General features: G+C 41.9%; 1 protein-coding gene across 2 annotated transcripts in view; it reads right to left on the bottom strand.

The window, feature by feature from the left end:
• DRAM1 (DNA damage regulated autophagy modulator 1) overlaps positions 1-14055 on the bottom strand; it is a 38106-nt gene that overhangs the window by 6761 nt on the left and 17290 nt on the right. For both annotated transcript variants that reach the window (XR_004381106.1, XM_032844269.1), the window contains exons 3-5: positions 13574-13716; positions 6795-6972; positions 1745-1803 (exon numbers count right to left, since the gene is read on the bottom strand). Coding sequence is in view for 1 of the 2 variants with exons in the window: in XM_032844269.1 (XP_032700160.1) it covers positions 1745-1803; positions 6795-6972; positions 13574-13716 (380 nt within the window). In the remaining variant the exon portion in view is untranslated. The remainder of the gene's footprint in view (positions 1-1744; positions 1804-6794; positions 6973-13573; positions 13717-14055) is intronic.

Here is a 14055-nt window from a genome sequence, read left to right as displayed (position 1 = left end):
ATTCAGTTCCAGGAGTTCTGACGTTAGGGCTGAAATTACTACTTTACCCTGTGCTCTGATGGTTCCCAATCCCCTCACTGGTCTAGTTCCACAAGCAACTGGGCCATTCTCCTTCATGTTTCACTACAGCCTTGGAGTCAACAATTCTAAAACCAAACCCACGCCCCTTCCCTGCACGGAATCATTTATTCCTGTTTGGGACCCTGCTTCTATCTGCTCATGGGGACAGATTCTTGGCTTCCCCCAAGATAAAATTTGGAAGTCCTCTTTGATTCATGTCCTTCCATTCTCGTGTCTGTCACTTGCCAGCACCCATTAAATATTTCCCCTTCTTACTTCCACCCTAGGCTAATCTTTTTTTTACTTATTCTTCTTAAAGTTTTCTATTTTAATTTCTGTATAGTTAACATAGAGTGTAATATTAGTTTATGTATAGTTAACATACAGTGTGTATGTATGTATGTATAATTAACATACAGTGTAATGTTAGTTTCAGGTGTACAATACAGTGATTCAACACTTGCATACATCACCCTCATCACAGCAAGTGCACGCCTTCATCCCCTTTACCTGTTTCACCCACCTCCTCTCTCACCGCCCCTTCTGGTAACCATCAGTTTGTTCTCTATAAAATTACAAGTCTATTTCTTGGTTTGTCTATCTCTCTTTCTCACTTTTTCCTTTGTCCATTTGTTTTGTTTCTTAAATTATATATATATATATATATATATATGAAATCATACATTTTTTGTCTTTCTCTGACTTATTCGCTTAGCATTATACTCATTAGCTCCAACCATGTTGTTGCAAATGGCAAGATTTCATTCATTTTATGGCTGAATAATATGCCATTGTATATATATACCACATTGTTAACCATTCGTCTACTGATGGACACTTGCGCAGCTTCCATCATTTGACTATTGTAAATAATGCTGCAATAAACATAGGGGTGCATGTATCTCTTTGAGTTAATGTTTTTGTATTTGGGGGGTAAATACCCAGTACTGTGATTACTGGATCGTATAGTTCTATTTTTAACTTTTTGAAGAACCTCCATACTGTTTTCCACAGTGGCTGTACCAGTTTGCATTCCCACCAACAGTGCACAAGGGTCCCCTTTCTCCACATCCTCACCAACACTTGTTTCTTGTGTTGTTGATTTTAGCCATTCTGACAGGTGTGAGGTGCTATCTCATTGTGGTTTTGATCTGCATTTCCCTGATGATAAGTGATGTTGAACCCCCCTAGGAGAATCTTGATTTGAAATCTAAACTAGAAAACTGCCTTCTCCCTGCCACCCTAACTCCAGGCTCTCTCCTCAGCCCTTTATCCCAGCACTGCTGCTAATAGCTACCTGCTAATATTTTTTCAATACTTGCCTGTGTAAAGCCTTCAAGAAGCTTATCCTGGTCACCTACATCAAGTAGGATCCTCTCTGCCTACCTCTTAAAACTTTGCACAAACTCCCTGCCCACGAAGATAGACCTGACCACGTTTATTCTCCGGTTCATTCTAAAACAAAGTGCCCTCTGTGCTGGAGCAGGTCTCACCCTTTCTGTTTAACACTCACTGCTTCCTCAGACCTCCATACACTTTAATTCACATCGGCCCCCTTCTATTAAGTGTCTGACCTCTTTTGATGAGGAAATTCAATTAGGAATTCAAAATTTTGAAAATAATTTTGAGAATAATCCCCAGGAACCAGGTTCAACAATCATATTGAAGATGAGTTAAATTTTACCTTTTCTTTTGGATTCCACTCCAGCTTTGTTATAGAAATTAGTGAAGCACAGGCAATCACTAAAAAAGGGCAATTGTTAAGGAAGGTCCAAAAAAACAAAAGCAAAAACAAAAACCCAGGTCTTTTAATGTTAAGACTATTCTAATCATCATCACAGTGTTAAAATGTTAATACCAACATTTCTGCAATCAGACCAGTTACATCGGCTTTTCATAATCTCAAACCTTAAGTTCGATTGTGACAGCATTTAAATTATAATATGGACATACAGTCATTCCTTATCAATACCTTTTCAGCTATGTATAGCCAAATTTTCATCTGTGGCTACATTTTGCTCCACTGTGCTTGTTAAATTTGGTCCAAATGACAGATGGGGGGGGGAGGGGTTGTGCCCGGGTGGCTCAGCTGTTAAGTGTCTGCCTTTGGCTAGGATCATGATCCCAGGTTCCTGAGATGGAGCCCTGCATCAGGCAGGCTCCCTGCTTGGCCAGGAAACCTGCTTCTCCCTCTCCCACTCCCTCTGTTTGTGTTCCCTTTCTTGCTGTGTCTCTCTCTCTCTAATAAATAAATAAAATCTTAATTTAAAAAAGAACAAAAACAAAAAACAAAATGACAGATGGGTACTTTTTGAGGACTTTTCTCCTAAAATACTCTTTTCCCTAAACAAAAGTTTTGGGGGGAAAAAAATACTCTTGCCCTAAGAATCCTATCTTCAAGGCATCAGCTTTAAGGAAAAATTAACATTTCAAAGTACCAAAGCATCACAAACTACCAAGGTTCTTCTACAAAAACAAGCTACAGATTCAAACTACTTTCTTTAAAAAACAGACTTATTCCATCAAGCCACTGGGTGTAAGCCAGAGTCCTTCCTTCCCAGCCCAGAGTTTACAAATCAAAGAGCTACACCCTACCTCTGACCTTAGGGGGTACCCAGAGAGGCCAGTCAAACGGTGCCAGGGACTAAGGCTAAAGCTTCCATGTGCTGTCTGCACAGACATTCTGATGGAGCTTATAAAGGCAAAAGAGAAAGCTAGAGATGAGATGCTTTTAAAATGCTTTTGCAAACAGTTACGAATTCAAAGCTTTGAGTCAGTGCCAAGTTCAGAACTTCCTCTGAATTCAGAGTCAGCACCTCTTCTCCCTGCCCTCCGTACCCCCCAATATTTTGCAATTCTTAACACTTCTTGGTTTCTCAAAAGAAGATATTCTCTGGTCGTGTCATTACCATATTTCTGTTTCTAATAGTTTAAAATCCTCTAATTCTTTGTTCTAGAGTCCTGTCTTCTGCGCATCAGATACCGTGCTGCGGGGGGGAGGGCAAGACGACGACCAGGGAAAATCGTGACTTCAGAGTGGAATGGGCTTTGAGGGAGGCTTCACTGAGTTGAGCCTAATGTAAGCTGAGGTTTGAGGAGCTCTCTAGAGCAGTGTCCCCCCAGAAATTAATGCCAGCCATGTGAGTAATGTAAAATATTCTACTATAGGCAGACAGCTTCTCCTCTGCTGCCCTACCCGCTTCTCCCTTGGGGTGTATTCAATAAAGTTCTAAAAAAAAAAAAAACTACTACAGTAGTTATACTAAAGAAAATCTAAAAAGAACCAAATGAGGGGTTCCTGGTTGGCACAGTCGGTAGAACGTGTGACTTGATCTCAGAGTTGTCAGGTTAGGCCACATGTTGGGTGTAGAGATTACTTAAAATCTTGGGGCGCCTGGGTGGCTCAGTGGCTTTAACCTCTGCCTTCGGCTCAGGTCATGATCTCAGGGTCCTGGAATCAAGCCCCACATCAGGCTCTCTGCTTGTCCGGGAGCCTGCTTCCCCGTCCCCTCCCCCCCCCCCACCCCACCTGTCTGTGCCTACTTGTGATCTCTCTGTCAAATAAATAATTTTTTTAAATCTATTTTTTTTAGATTTTTACTTATTATTTATTTGACAGAAAGAGATCAGAAGCAGGCAGAGAGATAGGCAGAGAGAGAGGAGGAAGCAGGATCCCCGCTGAGCAGGGAGCCCCATGTGGGGCTCGATCCCAGGACCCTGAGATCATGACCTGAGCCGAAGGCAGAGGTTAAAGCCACTGAGCCACCCAGGTGCCCCTAAAAAAAAAAATCTTTAAAAAAAATAAAATAAAATCTTGAGGCACCTGGGTGGCTCAGTTGGTTAAACGGCTGCCTTCAACTCAGGTTATGATCTCAGGGTCCTGGGATCCAGCCCCGCATTGCTCCTTGCTCAGCAGGAAACCTGCTTCTCCCCTGCCTGCCCATTCCCCCTGCTTGTGCTTGCTCTCTGTCACTCTCACTCAGGCTGTCAAATAAATAAATAAAATCTTTAAATAAATAAATAAATAAAATAAAATCTTAAAAATAAATAAATAGAACCAAATGAAATTAATTTTAATAATATATCTTATCTAAGACACTCTTTATTTCTCAAGAAATAAACTGAGGGTTGCTGGGGGGTGGGGGCGTAAGGTTAGGGTGGCTGAGTTATGGACATTGGGGAGGATATGTGCTATGGTGAGTGCTGTGAATTGTGTAAGACTGATGATTCACACACCTGTACCCCTGGGGCAAATAATACATTATGGGTTAATAAAGAAAGGAAGGAAGGAAGGAAGGAAGGAAAAGAAAGAATATATCTTATCTAACCCAATATATCAAAAATATTATCATTTCAACATGTACTAATATAAAGAACTAGTAATGAGATAGTCTACATTCTCCTTTTCTTATTACATCTTTGAAATCGGTGTGGTTTTTGCACTTAACTGCCCATCTCCATGGGGACCAGCCACATTTCAGGCGTTCAGTAGCCTCGTGTGGCTGGCGGCCACTGTATTGGACAGCTCAGCTCTGGAAAGCCAGGTGGAGGAGGATAATCCAGCCAGGTAGAAGAGAATGGGCCAAGGCAGAGAACAGGAAATGGTCAAGTCCAGGGGAGAACATGTTAGAATAAGGTCAGAAAAATAGGCTGCCTCATGGGGCACCTGGGTGGCTCAGGTGGTTCAGCTGGGTTTCAGCTCAGGTCATGAACTCAGGGTCGTGAGGTCAAGTCCCACATGGGGCTCCAAGCACAGCAAGGGGTCCGCTTTAGATTATCTCTCTCTCTCTAAAATAAGTAAATCAATAAAATCTTTTAAAAAAATACTCAATAGGCAGGCTCAGACTATGTGTCTCAAGCAAAGGAACCTGGGCTTTATGCTGAGAGTGATTTTGTGAAGGCTTGTGAAAGCTTTGGAAGCCAGGTGCAAGATGGATAGGCTCACAGGGAAGGCTTAGAAGCAAGATCCTAACCTCATCTGTGCTTCAGTTTCTTCATGAGTCAAGTGACAATGTTTCATAGAACTATGGCAGTAAGCAGAGACAAAGGCAGTTTAAAGATATTAAGAAATCTTTGTAAAGAGGCATAAATACCACACTAATGCTTAGGACAAAAGACCTTTTCATGTGGATGAATTCGTTTGATTAATTAATTAATTTATTTATTTTTTAAAGACTTATTTATTTATTTATTTATTTGACAGAAAAACAACAAGAGAGGAACACAGGAGGAGGAGTGGAAGAGGGAGAGGCAGACCTCCTACTGAGCAGGGAACCTGATGTGGGGCTCGATCCCCGGATTCTGGGATCATGACCTGAGTCGAAGGGGCCCCTTGAGTTAATTTAATACAGGGACATGACCTATTTCTGTTTGGGAAAGCTATCCCTTGGTGTGGCTCCTTAGAACCGCCTAGAGATGGGAACTATTTATATGTTAAACACTTGAGGTCTAAAATGCTTATTCTCGCTAAAAATTCCCTCTGATTTTAACATCTAGAGATGTGCCTCTCAAGTTGGAAGCAAAAAAAGGTTTCCTACACCAAGAAACTGGCTTTAACACTTCAAACAATGATACTATAAATCTTGCAACTAACACAAGCTCAAAGTTTCAAGTAGATATATTTGGAGAGAAACATGAATGTTTTCAAACCATAAAGAAGGAAACTGCAAATGAACTATCTTTGTAAGGAGCGCATATTTGTTTAAATTTCTCAACAGTAGGATTTGCTTCCTCTGCGCTTAGAAATTTTCTAACTAAAAATTTCCTTCCTTAAGACGAAAAAAAAAAAAAACCCACAACCATTCTTAGACTTCACATTTTGTATAGCTTCTGTTTTAAAAGAGAAATACAAAACTTACTATTTAGAAGCACATGGTGCATTTTCACTCAAGCTTGCCCACTTCATACCACAACCCAATCCAGACTAACAAAGTTGCTGCTAATAAAATAGTTGCTATTTTCCTACAGTCTGACAGGAATCACCATCTTTTGATGGCTCTGCAGTTTTTCTCTGATAGGACTGCAGATGGTATTGCGAAAGATGGGGAATTTTCCACATCTTGAAGACACAGCTTTTTTTTTTTCCTGTTAAATACCTCTAGAAAGAAAGAAAGATCAAGCTTTCATTTCCTTCAAACAAAAACGCCCTAGCCAAAAAATTGAAATTTTATTTTCACATTGTTGAATTAGAAGATGGAATGAGATTTCATTTTGAAACTGGAATCAGTGATAACAAGAGAAGCCTAAATGTATTTCAAATGACTTAGAAATAAATGATAGAGTTTTTTAAAACCTCTTAACACAGACGAGTAAACTGAACTACCTAATGAATCGCCAGCGTACAGATGAGGGCAGAGTACCGGCTCTTGGAACTTCACAGGGTGGTTACTTTAAGTACAATATCAATATTTGGTGTCTTTGACTAAGCACTACAAAGAAAAATAAATATTTCCACATGGCTCATGAAACTTTCCCTGTTGGAAAGAAAGTAAACAGACTAAAGTATTGCAGTAAGTTTCCATCCTTCTGGCGCACACATTCCCCCCAAAGATTGTTTTGATCTAACCAGATAATGTTGAGGTATTTCCTTAACAATGTATACTTTTCTCCCAATTGTTCTTCTGAAGCATGTGGACACCCGCCTGTTAACCTTTGCTTTTTTTTTTTCATGATCTTCCGGGGGAGTGGGAGGAGGGTTAAGCTTGTGAAGACACTGACATATATGCAAAGGATACTGGGGACCACGGCTGCACAGGAAATGGCAGAGATGGCCAACCGCACGTGGCACGTGGACAGGCTGTTCCACTGGGGACATGATTTGTAAGAGATGATGGACTGCAGGAGCGTGTAGACCACACCGCAGACAAAAGCCAAAAGGGCGCCGCCATCGTGGACCACGGGGACAGCTAACTCCTGGAGAGAGAGTCACAAACAGCTGTTACTCTGCACGAGTCTGCACACAGCAAGACCTACGTCCCCACCCACGCTGGGCTACTCAACGCCCCAGTCATCACAGATGCACCCACCTGTCCTTGGAAAATGTGGTTGCCTGCAGAAGACTACCAAGAGAAATGCCTTCCAGACCCTAAAGTAAATGCTCTTAGTTGTTCCACAGCAAATGTGGGCACACTGGACAGGGACAGAGCGACGTCTGCCTCAGAGGTGGGAGAACTGAGCATCGTGGGCTTTGGAGTCTGGCAGAACTGGATAAAAAATTTCCACTCTGCCACTGGGCTCTGTGACCTTAGTTTATCACTTCAATTTCTGTACCTGTAAAATGGGCATAATAATTTCTGCCTTGCAGTTTTGCACTGAAGATTGTATGATGAATTTCATTTGAAAGTATACAACTGGTTCCATGAACATGCCGAGTGTGGCTTAGAGTTTTCAGGCTCCTTGCTCCTCAATAATCTCTTTGTCTTCCCCCAGGCAGCCCACATGCACACACAAATCTAAGTAAACACACTGCTCTTGCCATGCAAAGGCAGATTCAAGTCAACGCCCTGTTCCCCCTATCCTCTAACCAGCCATTTCAACCAGAAGGCACCCCTACACCCCACCCCTTCTAGGCTCAGAATCTGGTATTGCTCACAATTATGCTCATGATGGACCATTCAAAGAGCTCACTTTAGGCTCCTTCCAAATGTGCAATGGACACCTACCTTCTGGTGTAACAGTGATGTTGGACTGAACAATGGAGTCTCTGCCTGAACTTGAAAATGTGAGCTTTGCAAGGGGACAAGTTAAAGTATTGTCCAAGAGACGCTGGTTTGGGCCCCAGACCCTTACTGAACCCAACTCACTATCCACACCCCATCCCTCCCAGATTTTCTTTGACCTGAGCCACCCAGGCTTGCCCAGAACCAAGGTGTTCTCCATCTGCTCACAAATATCAAATCTTTAATGTCCACATGGAAAGGAAGATTAAAAAAAAAAAAACAACCTTTCAAACTTTTCTTTTCTTTTTTTTTTTTTGTAAGATTTTACTTATTCATCTGACAGAGAGAGAGAAAAGAGAACACAAACAGGGGGAGCAGCAGGCAGAGGGAGAAGCAGGGTCCCCACTGAGCAAGGAGCCTGAGGCAGGGCTTAATACCAGGACCACGGATCATGACCTGAGCTGAAGGCAGACGCTTAACTGACTGAGACACCCAGCTTGATCCCAGGACCCTGGGTCAAACTTCTTTTCTCTTTTTTTTAATGATTTTACTTATTTTATTTATTTGACAGAGACAGACAGAGCGAGAGAGGGAAACAAGCAGGGGAAGTGGGAGAGAGAGAAGCAGGCCTCCTGCCAAGCAGGGAGCCCGATGTGGGGCTCAATCCCAGGACCCTGAGATCACGAGGGTTATGGGTTATTGTTAAGCTGTCAAACTTATTTTCTAAGGAAATTATTTCTGGAATCAAACCTCGCAACAATGGGGAAAATCCACTGCTTGATTTATAATAAAATAAGGCTGTATTAACATTCTATAACATGTAATATCAATTGCTCACTTATTAGGTATAGATTCTGTATTCCTAGGATACTTAACATGGGCATATAGATTTAGGAAAATTACATATGAGAAATAAAATACATTCTATGCCCTTTAAAATATTTGTATGTCTTTAAGTACTTAAGGAGTTAAAAAAAAAAAACCACTGAACTGTACACTTAAAAATGGTTAAGATGGCCAATTTATTAAAAAGATATTATTTATTTATTGGAGAGAGAGAGAGAGAGAGCAAGACAGAGTAAGCCTGAGGGTGGGAGGGAAAAGGGTAAGAAGCAGGATCCCTGCTGAGCAGGGAGGCCCACACAGGGCTCGATCCCAGGACCCTGAGCCGAAGGTAGATGCTTAACCAACTGAGCCCCCAGGCACCCCTCAGAATGTCAATTTTATGTTATATATGTACTTTACTACAATGAAAAATAGCAATAATTCAAAGGAAATGAAATCACTATCTCAGAAAGACAACTACACCCCCATGTTCACTACAGCATTATTTACAATAGGTAAGATATAGAAACAACCTGAGTTTCTGTCAAAGGATGACCGGATAATGAAAATGTGAAACACACTCACAGATTATTATTCACCCATGAAAAAGAAAAAAATCTTGCCATTTGTGACAACATAGGTGGATGCTGAGGGCATTATGCTAAGTGAAGTGAGTCAGACAGAAAAAGACAAACACTGTATGATCTCACTTAGATGTGGAATCTTAAAAAAAAAAAGAAAAACTGAACTTATTGATACAGAAAACAGATCAGTGGTTGTCAGAGGTGAGAGGTAGGGGTGGGGATGGAGAATGTGGGAAAGATCAAAAGACTGAGCTTCCAGATAGAAGGTCTGAGGATGTAACATAGAGTGTGGTGACCACAGTTAACAATGCCATATTTTATATTTGAAACTTGGTAAGAGAGTAAATCTTAAAAGTTGTCATCACAGGAAAAAAAAAAACTGTAACTATGAGAGGTGATATACGTTAATGAGCTTATTTTGATCATTTTGCAATATCTACATGTATCAAATCACTATGTTACATACCTTAGACTAACACAAGTTTATATATCAAAGACACCTCAGCAAAATGGGGGAAAAAATACTAAGCCAACAGCATTAAACCAAATATAAAACCAATGTTAAACCAATAAAATAAAAGAATGAAAACACAGATCTTTTTCCCCCCTTTGAATGTTAGGCACATTTGGGCAAGGGAAAAGGAACAAAAGGCAAGGCTTCCTCTGCTAATGAGTCATTTTCAGGAATAACGTTCTGAGATTCTTGATGCTTTCCACAGGCTATTTTTCTTTTATGCTAAGCAAATTAACATCCTGAATTTATATACTCTGTTTCCTCCAAATGCACAATCAGGGAATTTGCTTCCTCAATCTCCTCTGATCCAACATATCCTTTAGTATCTCCATCTGCAAATTCACTGCCCCCACATTAACCCTGACATTATTGGATCAGAAGGTTCTTGAGTCAGCAGGAGTTGTATTTGCCTGTGCTTTTCCCCTGTACATGCTCTCTCATCATAGATGTCTTTTCGAAAGGAAATGATTCTTAGATCAGACATGAATTTTGGATAGAGGATAGAAATGAAAACCCAGCACCCTTTTTGGATCTCTTTTTCAAAAGTCTCTTGTTAATTTAAAAGATAGTAAAAAGAAACCTAGAGTACTGCAAGGGTTAAACTTTGGAAAACTTCTTGAAGGAAAGTAAAGCATTGAGAAAGGTTGGTGGGGACACACCAAAAAGTAGCCATCCCACCCAACCAGCTCAGGACGGACAGCTCCTGGAACATCTGATGAGTGTAATTTGGTCCTACTCAAGAACCACCCCCGCCCCCCCAATCCCTCACACCCCTTCCCCCCACTCCTCTCTCACCCCTCCCCACCCCAAGACAGCCAGAGCGGTCTTGGCCGCACACATCCAATTCCTGGGAAAAGAACAGCTCAGAGTTGGTTTGCTCAGGGCATGCTGAAAAGGAATTACAGGATATCAAACAAGGAAGTTGTAAAGATTTATTTATGGGAACAATGACAAGGCAAACACTGTGCTCTCAGGAAAGTTTAAGATCCTATTTCTGGTTTTTGTTAAGATGTAATCACTTCATAGAATCCTTAAAGAGAACCACAAGTTTGATGAATCTGACTTCCAAGTGTTCTTTATAACATCTGCCTTTTCTGGTTTAAAAGCTGACAGCTGTTCTGCTCATCCTGTGAGTTATTTGGAGAATAAGGTGAGAGGATATCATATACCATATATTCTTACCCACTGAATAATTCATATCCACCATCTACTAACGATTATATCGTTCCACGTCTTCCCCTTGCTCTCCAATTCCATTTTCCTTCCCATCATGCTTTCCGGTATTAGAACTGTGAATTGTGTACTTGATTTTTTTCTTTCAGAGGTTTCCCCATTCTGGCATTGAAATTAACTCTTTCCCACAGGTTCTAGACAGATGGCTTCGATTCAAAGTTCACTTCTGCCTTTCTGTGCTCATGCAATTTTGGGCAAGTATGAAGCCCTCTGGGCCTCCATTTCTCCACTGGCAAATGAGGAAAATACTATCATCTGACTTCTAAGGTCATTACTGGGATGACAGAAGTTAAAGCATTAAATGTTTTCATAATTTCTGCCCCATAGGAAATTTTCAATAAATTGGTTGTCATGAAAAACCAAATGCATGCAATCATAAAATATAGAGTCTCTGGCATGTGACCGATGTCACCTGCACCCATGTGTTACAGCCTTTGTCTTATTTCACCATAAAGGCACAATGAGGGTAGGAAAGTGGAATGGAGCCAGAAGCAAATCTATTCTCATAGTGCCCTCCCTGAAGCTCTGTATACTTGCTCCAGGGAGGCTACAAACCTGCCTCTCCCCCTTTCTACCTTTCAGTGTTAACAAGGAGACAGTAATTGTGGACTTATAACATTCAAAAATTAAAACTCGTGGGGTGCCTCGGTGGCTCAGTTGGTTAAGCGTGGGACTCTTGATTTGGGCCCAGGTCATGATCTCAGGGTCGTGGGATTGAGCCTTGCGTGGAGCCCGCTTGAGATTTTCTCTCTCCCTCTCCCTTTGCACCACCCGCACGCTTGCACTCAATCTCTCTCCCTGAAGAAAAGAAAAGAAGAAAAAAGAGAAAAGAAAAAAGAAAACTCGTTAGCGCAGAGACCCAAGAGACCATCCCTGCCCTGTGGGTGGTCCTGGAGAAATGGTGAAGTTTAAGGAACGGTGTCTGCCACGCCACCCCACACAACACGGCACGGAGTTTCCCAGAGCCCTGTACTATGTCCCCTGGGGACAGATGGCAGCCCCCCAGAAAAGGCGATTCTATGAGGGCACATGTGCAGGTGGGACAGACCCTTCTGACAGTGACTCTCCTGACTTCATGCAGGAGGCTTCAGACCGGCAGGAGCACTAGCAGCTGGATGGAAAGCAGAAGATACTGGTGGAGGCCCAAGGTAATTACCCTCGCGGATCAATACCAAGTGCAGTGCCCGAGCTGCGGCTTCACCCGGAGTACCTATGCTCTAGCAGCTGGCTGGCGGCCAAGTCGGACACCTTTTTGTGAAAATAAGCAACACATAAGATCAGCCTGCTTCCGGTGGGGAAAAAAGTTGCAGGGGTCCTCCTGGGCTGAACCCAAAGTCCTCCTGCTGGAACTCCCTTTGTGCTACCACAAAAACAAACAAACAAACAAACAAACAAAAAAAACCAGTGGCAGAGAGAGAGACGCCTAGTGGCTCGGCTGGTCACGTCGGCCTTCCGCTCGGGTCAGAATGTCAGGGTCCTCGGATCGAGTCCCGGGTGAGCTCCTTGCTCAGCAGGGAGACTGCTTCTGCCCCTGCTCCTCCCCACTGCTTGTGTGTTCTCTCTCTCTCTGACAAATAAATAAAATCTTTAAAAAACAAATAAGCAAAAACAAAAACAAAGAAACAAAACCATAGTGGTAGAGAGAGCAAGACCAGCGCAATGTTAGCCTGTAATGGTGACAGCCACGGTGGCTGTCACGTATGTCAGTTAGTGATGGTTACTGTGCATCAGCTCCTGGAATCCTCACAATAGCGCTAGGAGGGAAGGACTATTATAACTAGTACAAATGTGAAATGCAATAAATATTTTTAAAAATATTGAATAATCTCTCCAAAGACAATTCCCATGCCTTCCTGAAAGAGACCTCGGGATGAACAGGTGTCCACATTTAGAATAAAATACGAGTTAGAATAAAATAAGCACAGTAAGTAAAACCACACAGTAAGTAAAACCACACAGTAAGAATTTATCTGGCAGATTCCACAGGAGTTACCTTATAAGCTAATTTGCTCCACTGGGGCCCTATTTTGTCTCTGTAATGAATGAGTTGGGTAACCCTGAGTAAACAATTTCACCCCCATTACCTATATCCTCACCTGCCAAAGGAAGAGATCCGATGCCGTTTTGGGAGTTGGTAAACACACATGCTCATACACACAAATATTTTCACACTTTTTTTTTTTTTAAGAATTTTATTTATTTATCTGAGAGAGAGAGAGCACGCGCTCAAGTGGAGAGAGGAGCAGAGGGAGAGGGACAGAGACTGAGCTGAGCATGGAGCCCAATGGAGGCTCAGTCTCAGGACTCTGAGATCATGCCCCGAGCCGAAATCCAGAGTCAGAGGCTCAAACCTCTGAGCCACACAGGTGCCCCAAATATTTTCACACTTTTAATGAAACAATGACTGAAGTCGCTCTCTCAACCCATCAACCATGTTAATAAACATGGAACAATGCAGAGCCCAGAACATGGAGCAAAATACACTTTCTCATAACCATGCAAACATGCACCCTACCTCTCCCAGTAAGCACTGACTTACAAATGAGAAAGATTTGTTTCTAAGAAGCAAACTATCCCAACTTTTATAAATGCATCAACTACTTGATACTGGCACAAGCATTCCTCTTGTGTTCTTGCTTCTCTCCTCCAGACACACATATTCCATCATCCCCAAGAACGCAAATCACCTCAGGACATACCTGGAAATTGGCTACAATGCCCATTCCAATACATCCCACCAATCCAAGAACTAGTGACACCAAGTTAAAAACAGGTGTGCTGAAATAGCTGGTTTGGTTTTGCTTCTCTACTATTTTGTATCTTGTGTACATTGTGGCTGCCCCTGAAAAAGAAAGGGACTTTGATGAATTTTTATTATTTGACCTTTTAGAACGAAAACACAGGGAAAGTTTTGCTTTGCTTTTTTAAAGTCTGTATTTCAATTTCCTAACTGCCAAAGTCTCCCACTCACCCACCCAGTCCTTCCTCACTCCTTCTTACTCTCTTCTCATTGTGATGGACACAAACACATACACACACACACTCCAACTTGCCCTTTTATCCTTTTCACATAAATCCTACTGTGCATGTATTCTGTGACTTGCTTTTTTTCACATAAAGGAAATCACCATGGAGATCTTACCATGTCAGTATAAATAAGTCTACTTCATTGTTTTTAGGG

Source organism: Lontra canadensis, unplaced genomic scaffold (genome assembly GCF_010015895.1).
Source record: "Lontra canadensis isolate GAN:19392208 unplaced genomic scaffold, GSC_riverotter_1.0 scaffold150, whole genome shotgun sequence".
Classification (NCBI taxonomy): Eukaryota; Metazoa; Chordata; class Mammalia; order Carnivora; family Mustelidae; genus Lontra; species Lontra canadensis.
The sequence above is the reverse complement of the archived record's forward strand: the minus strand, read 5'-3'. Positions and strand labels throughout refer to the sequence as shown.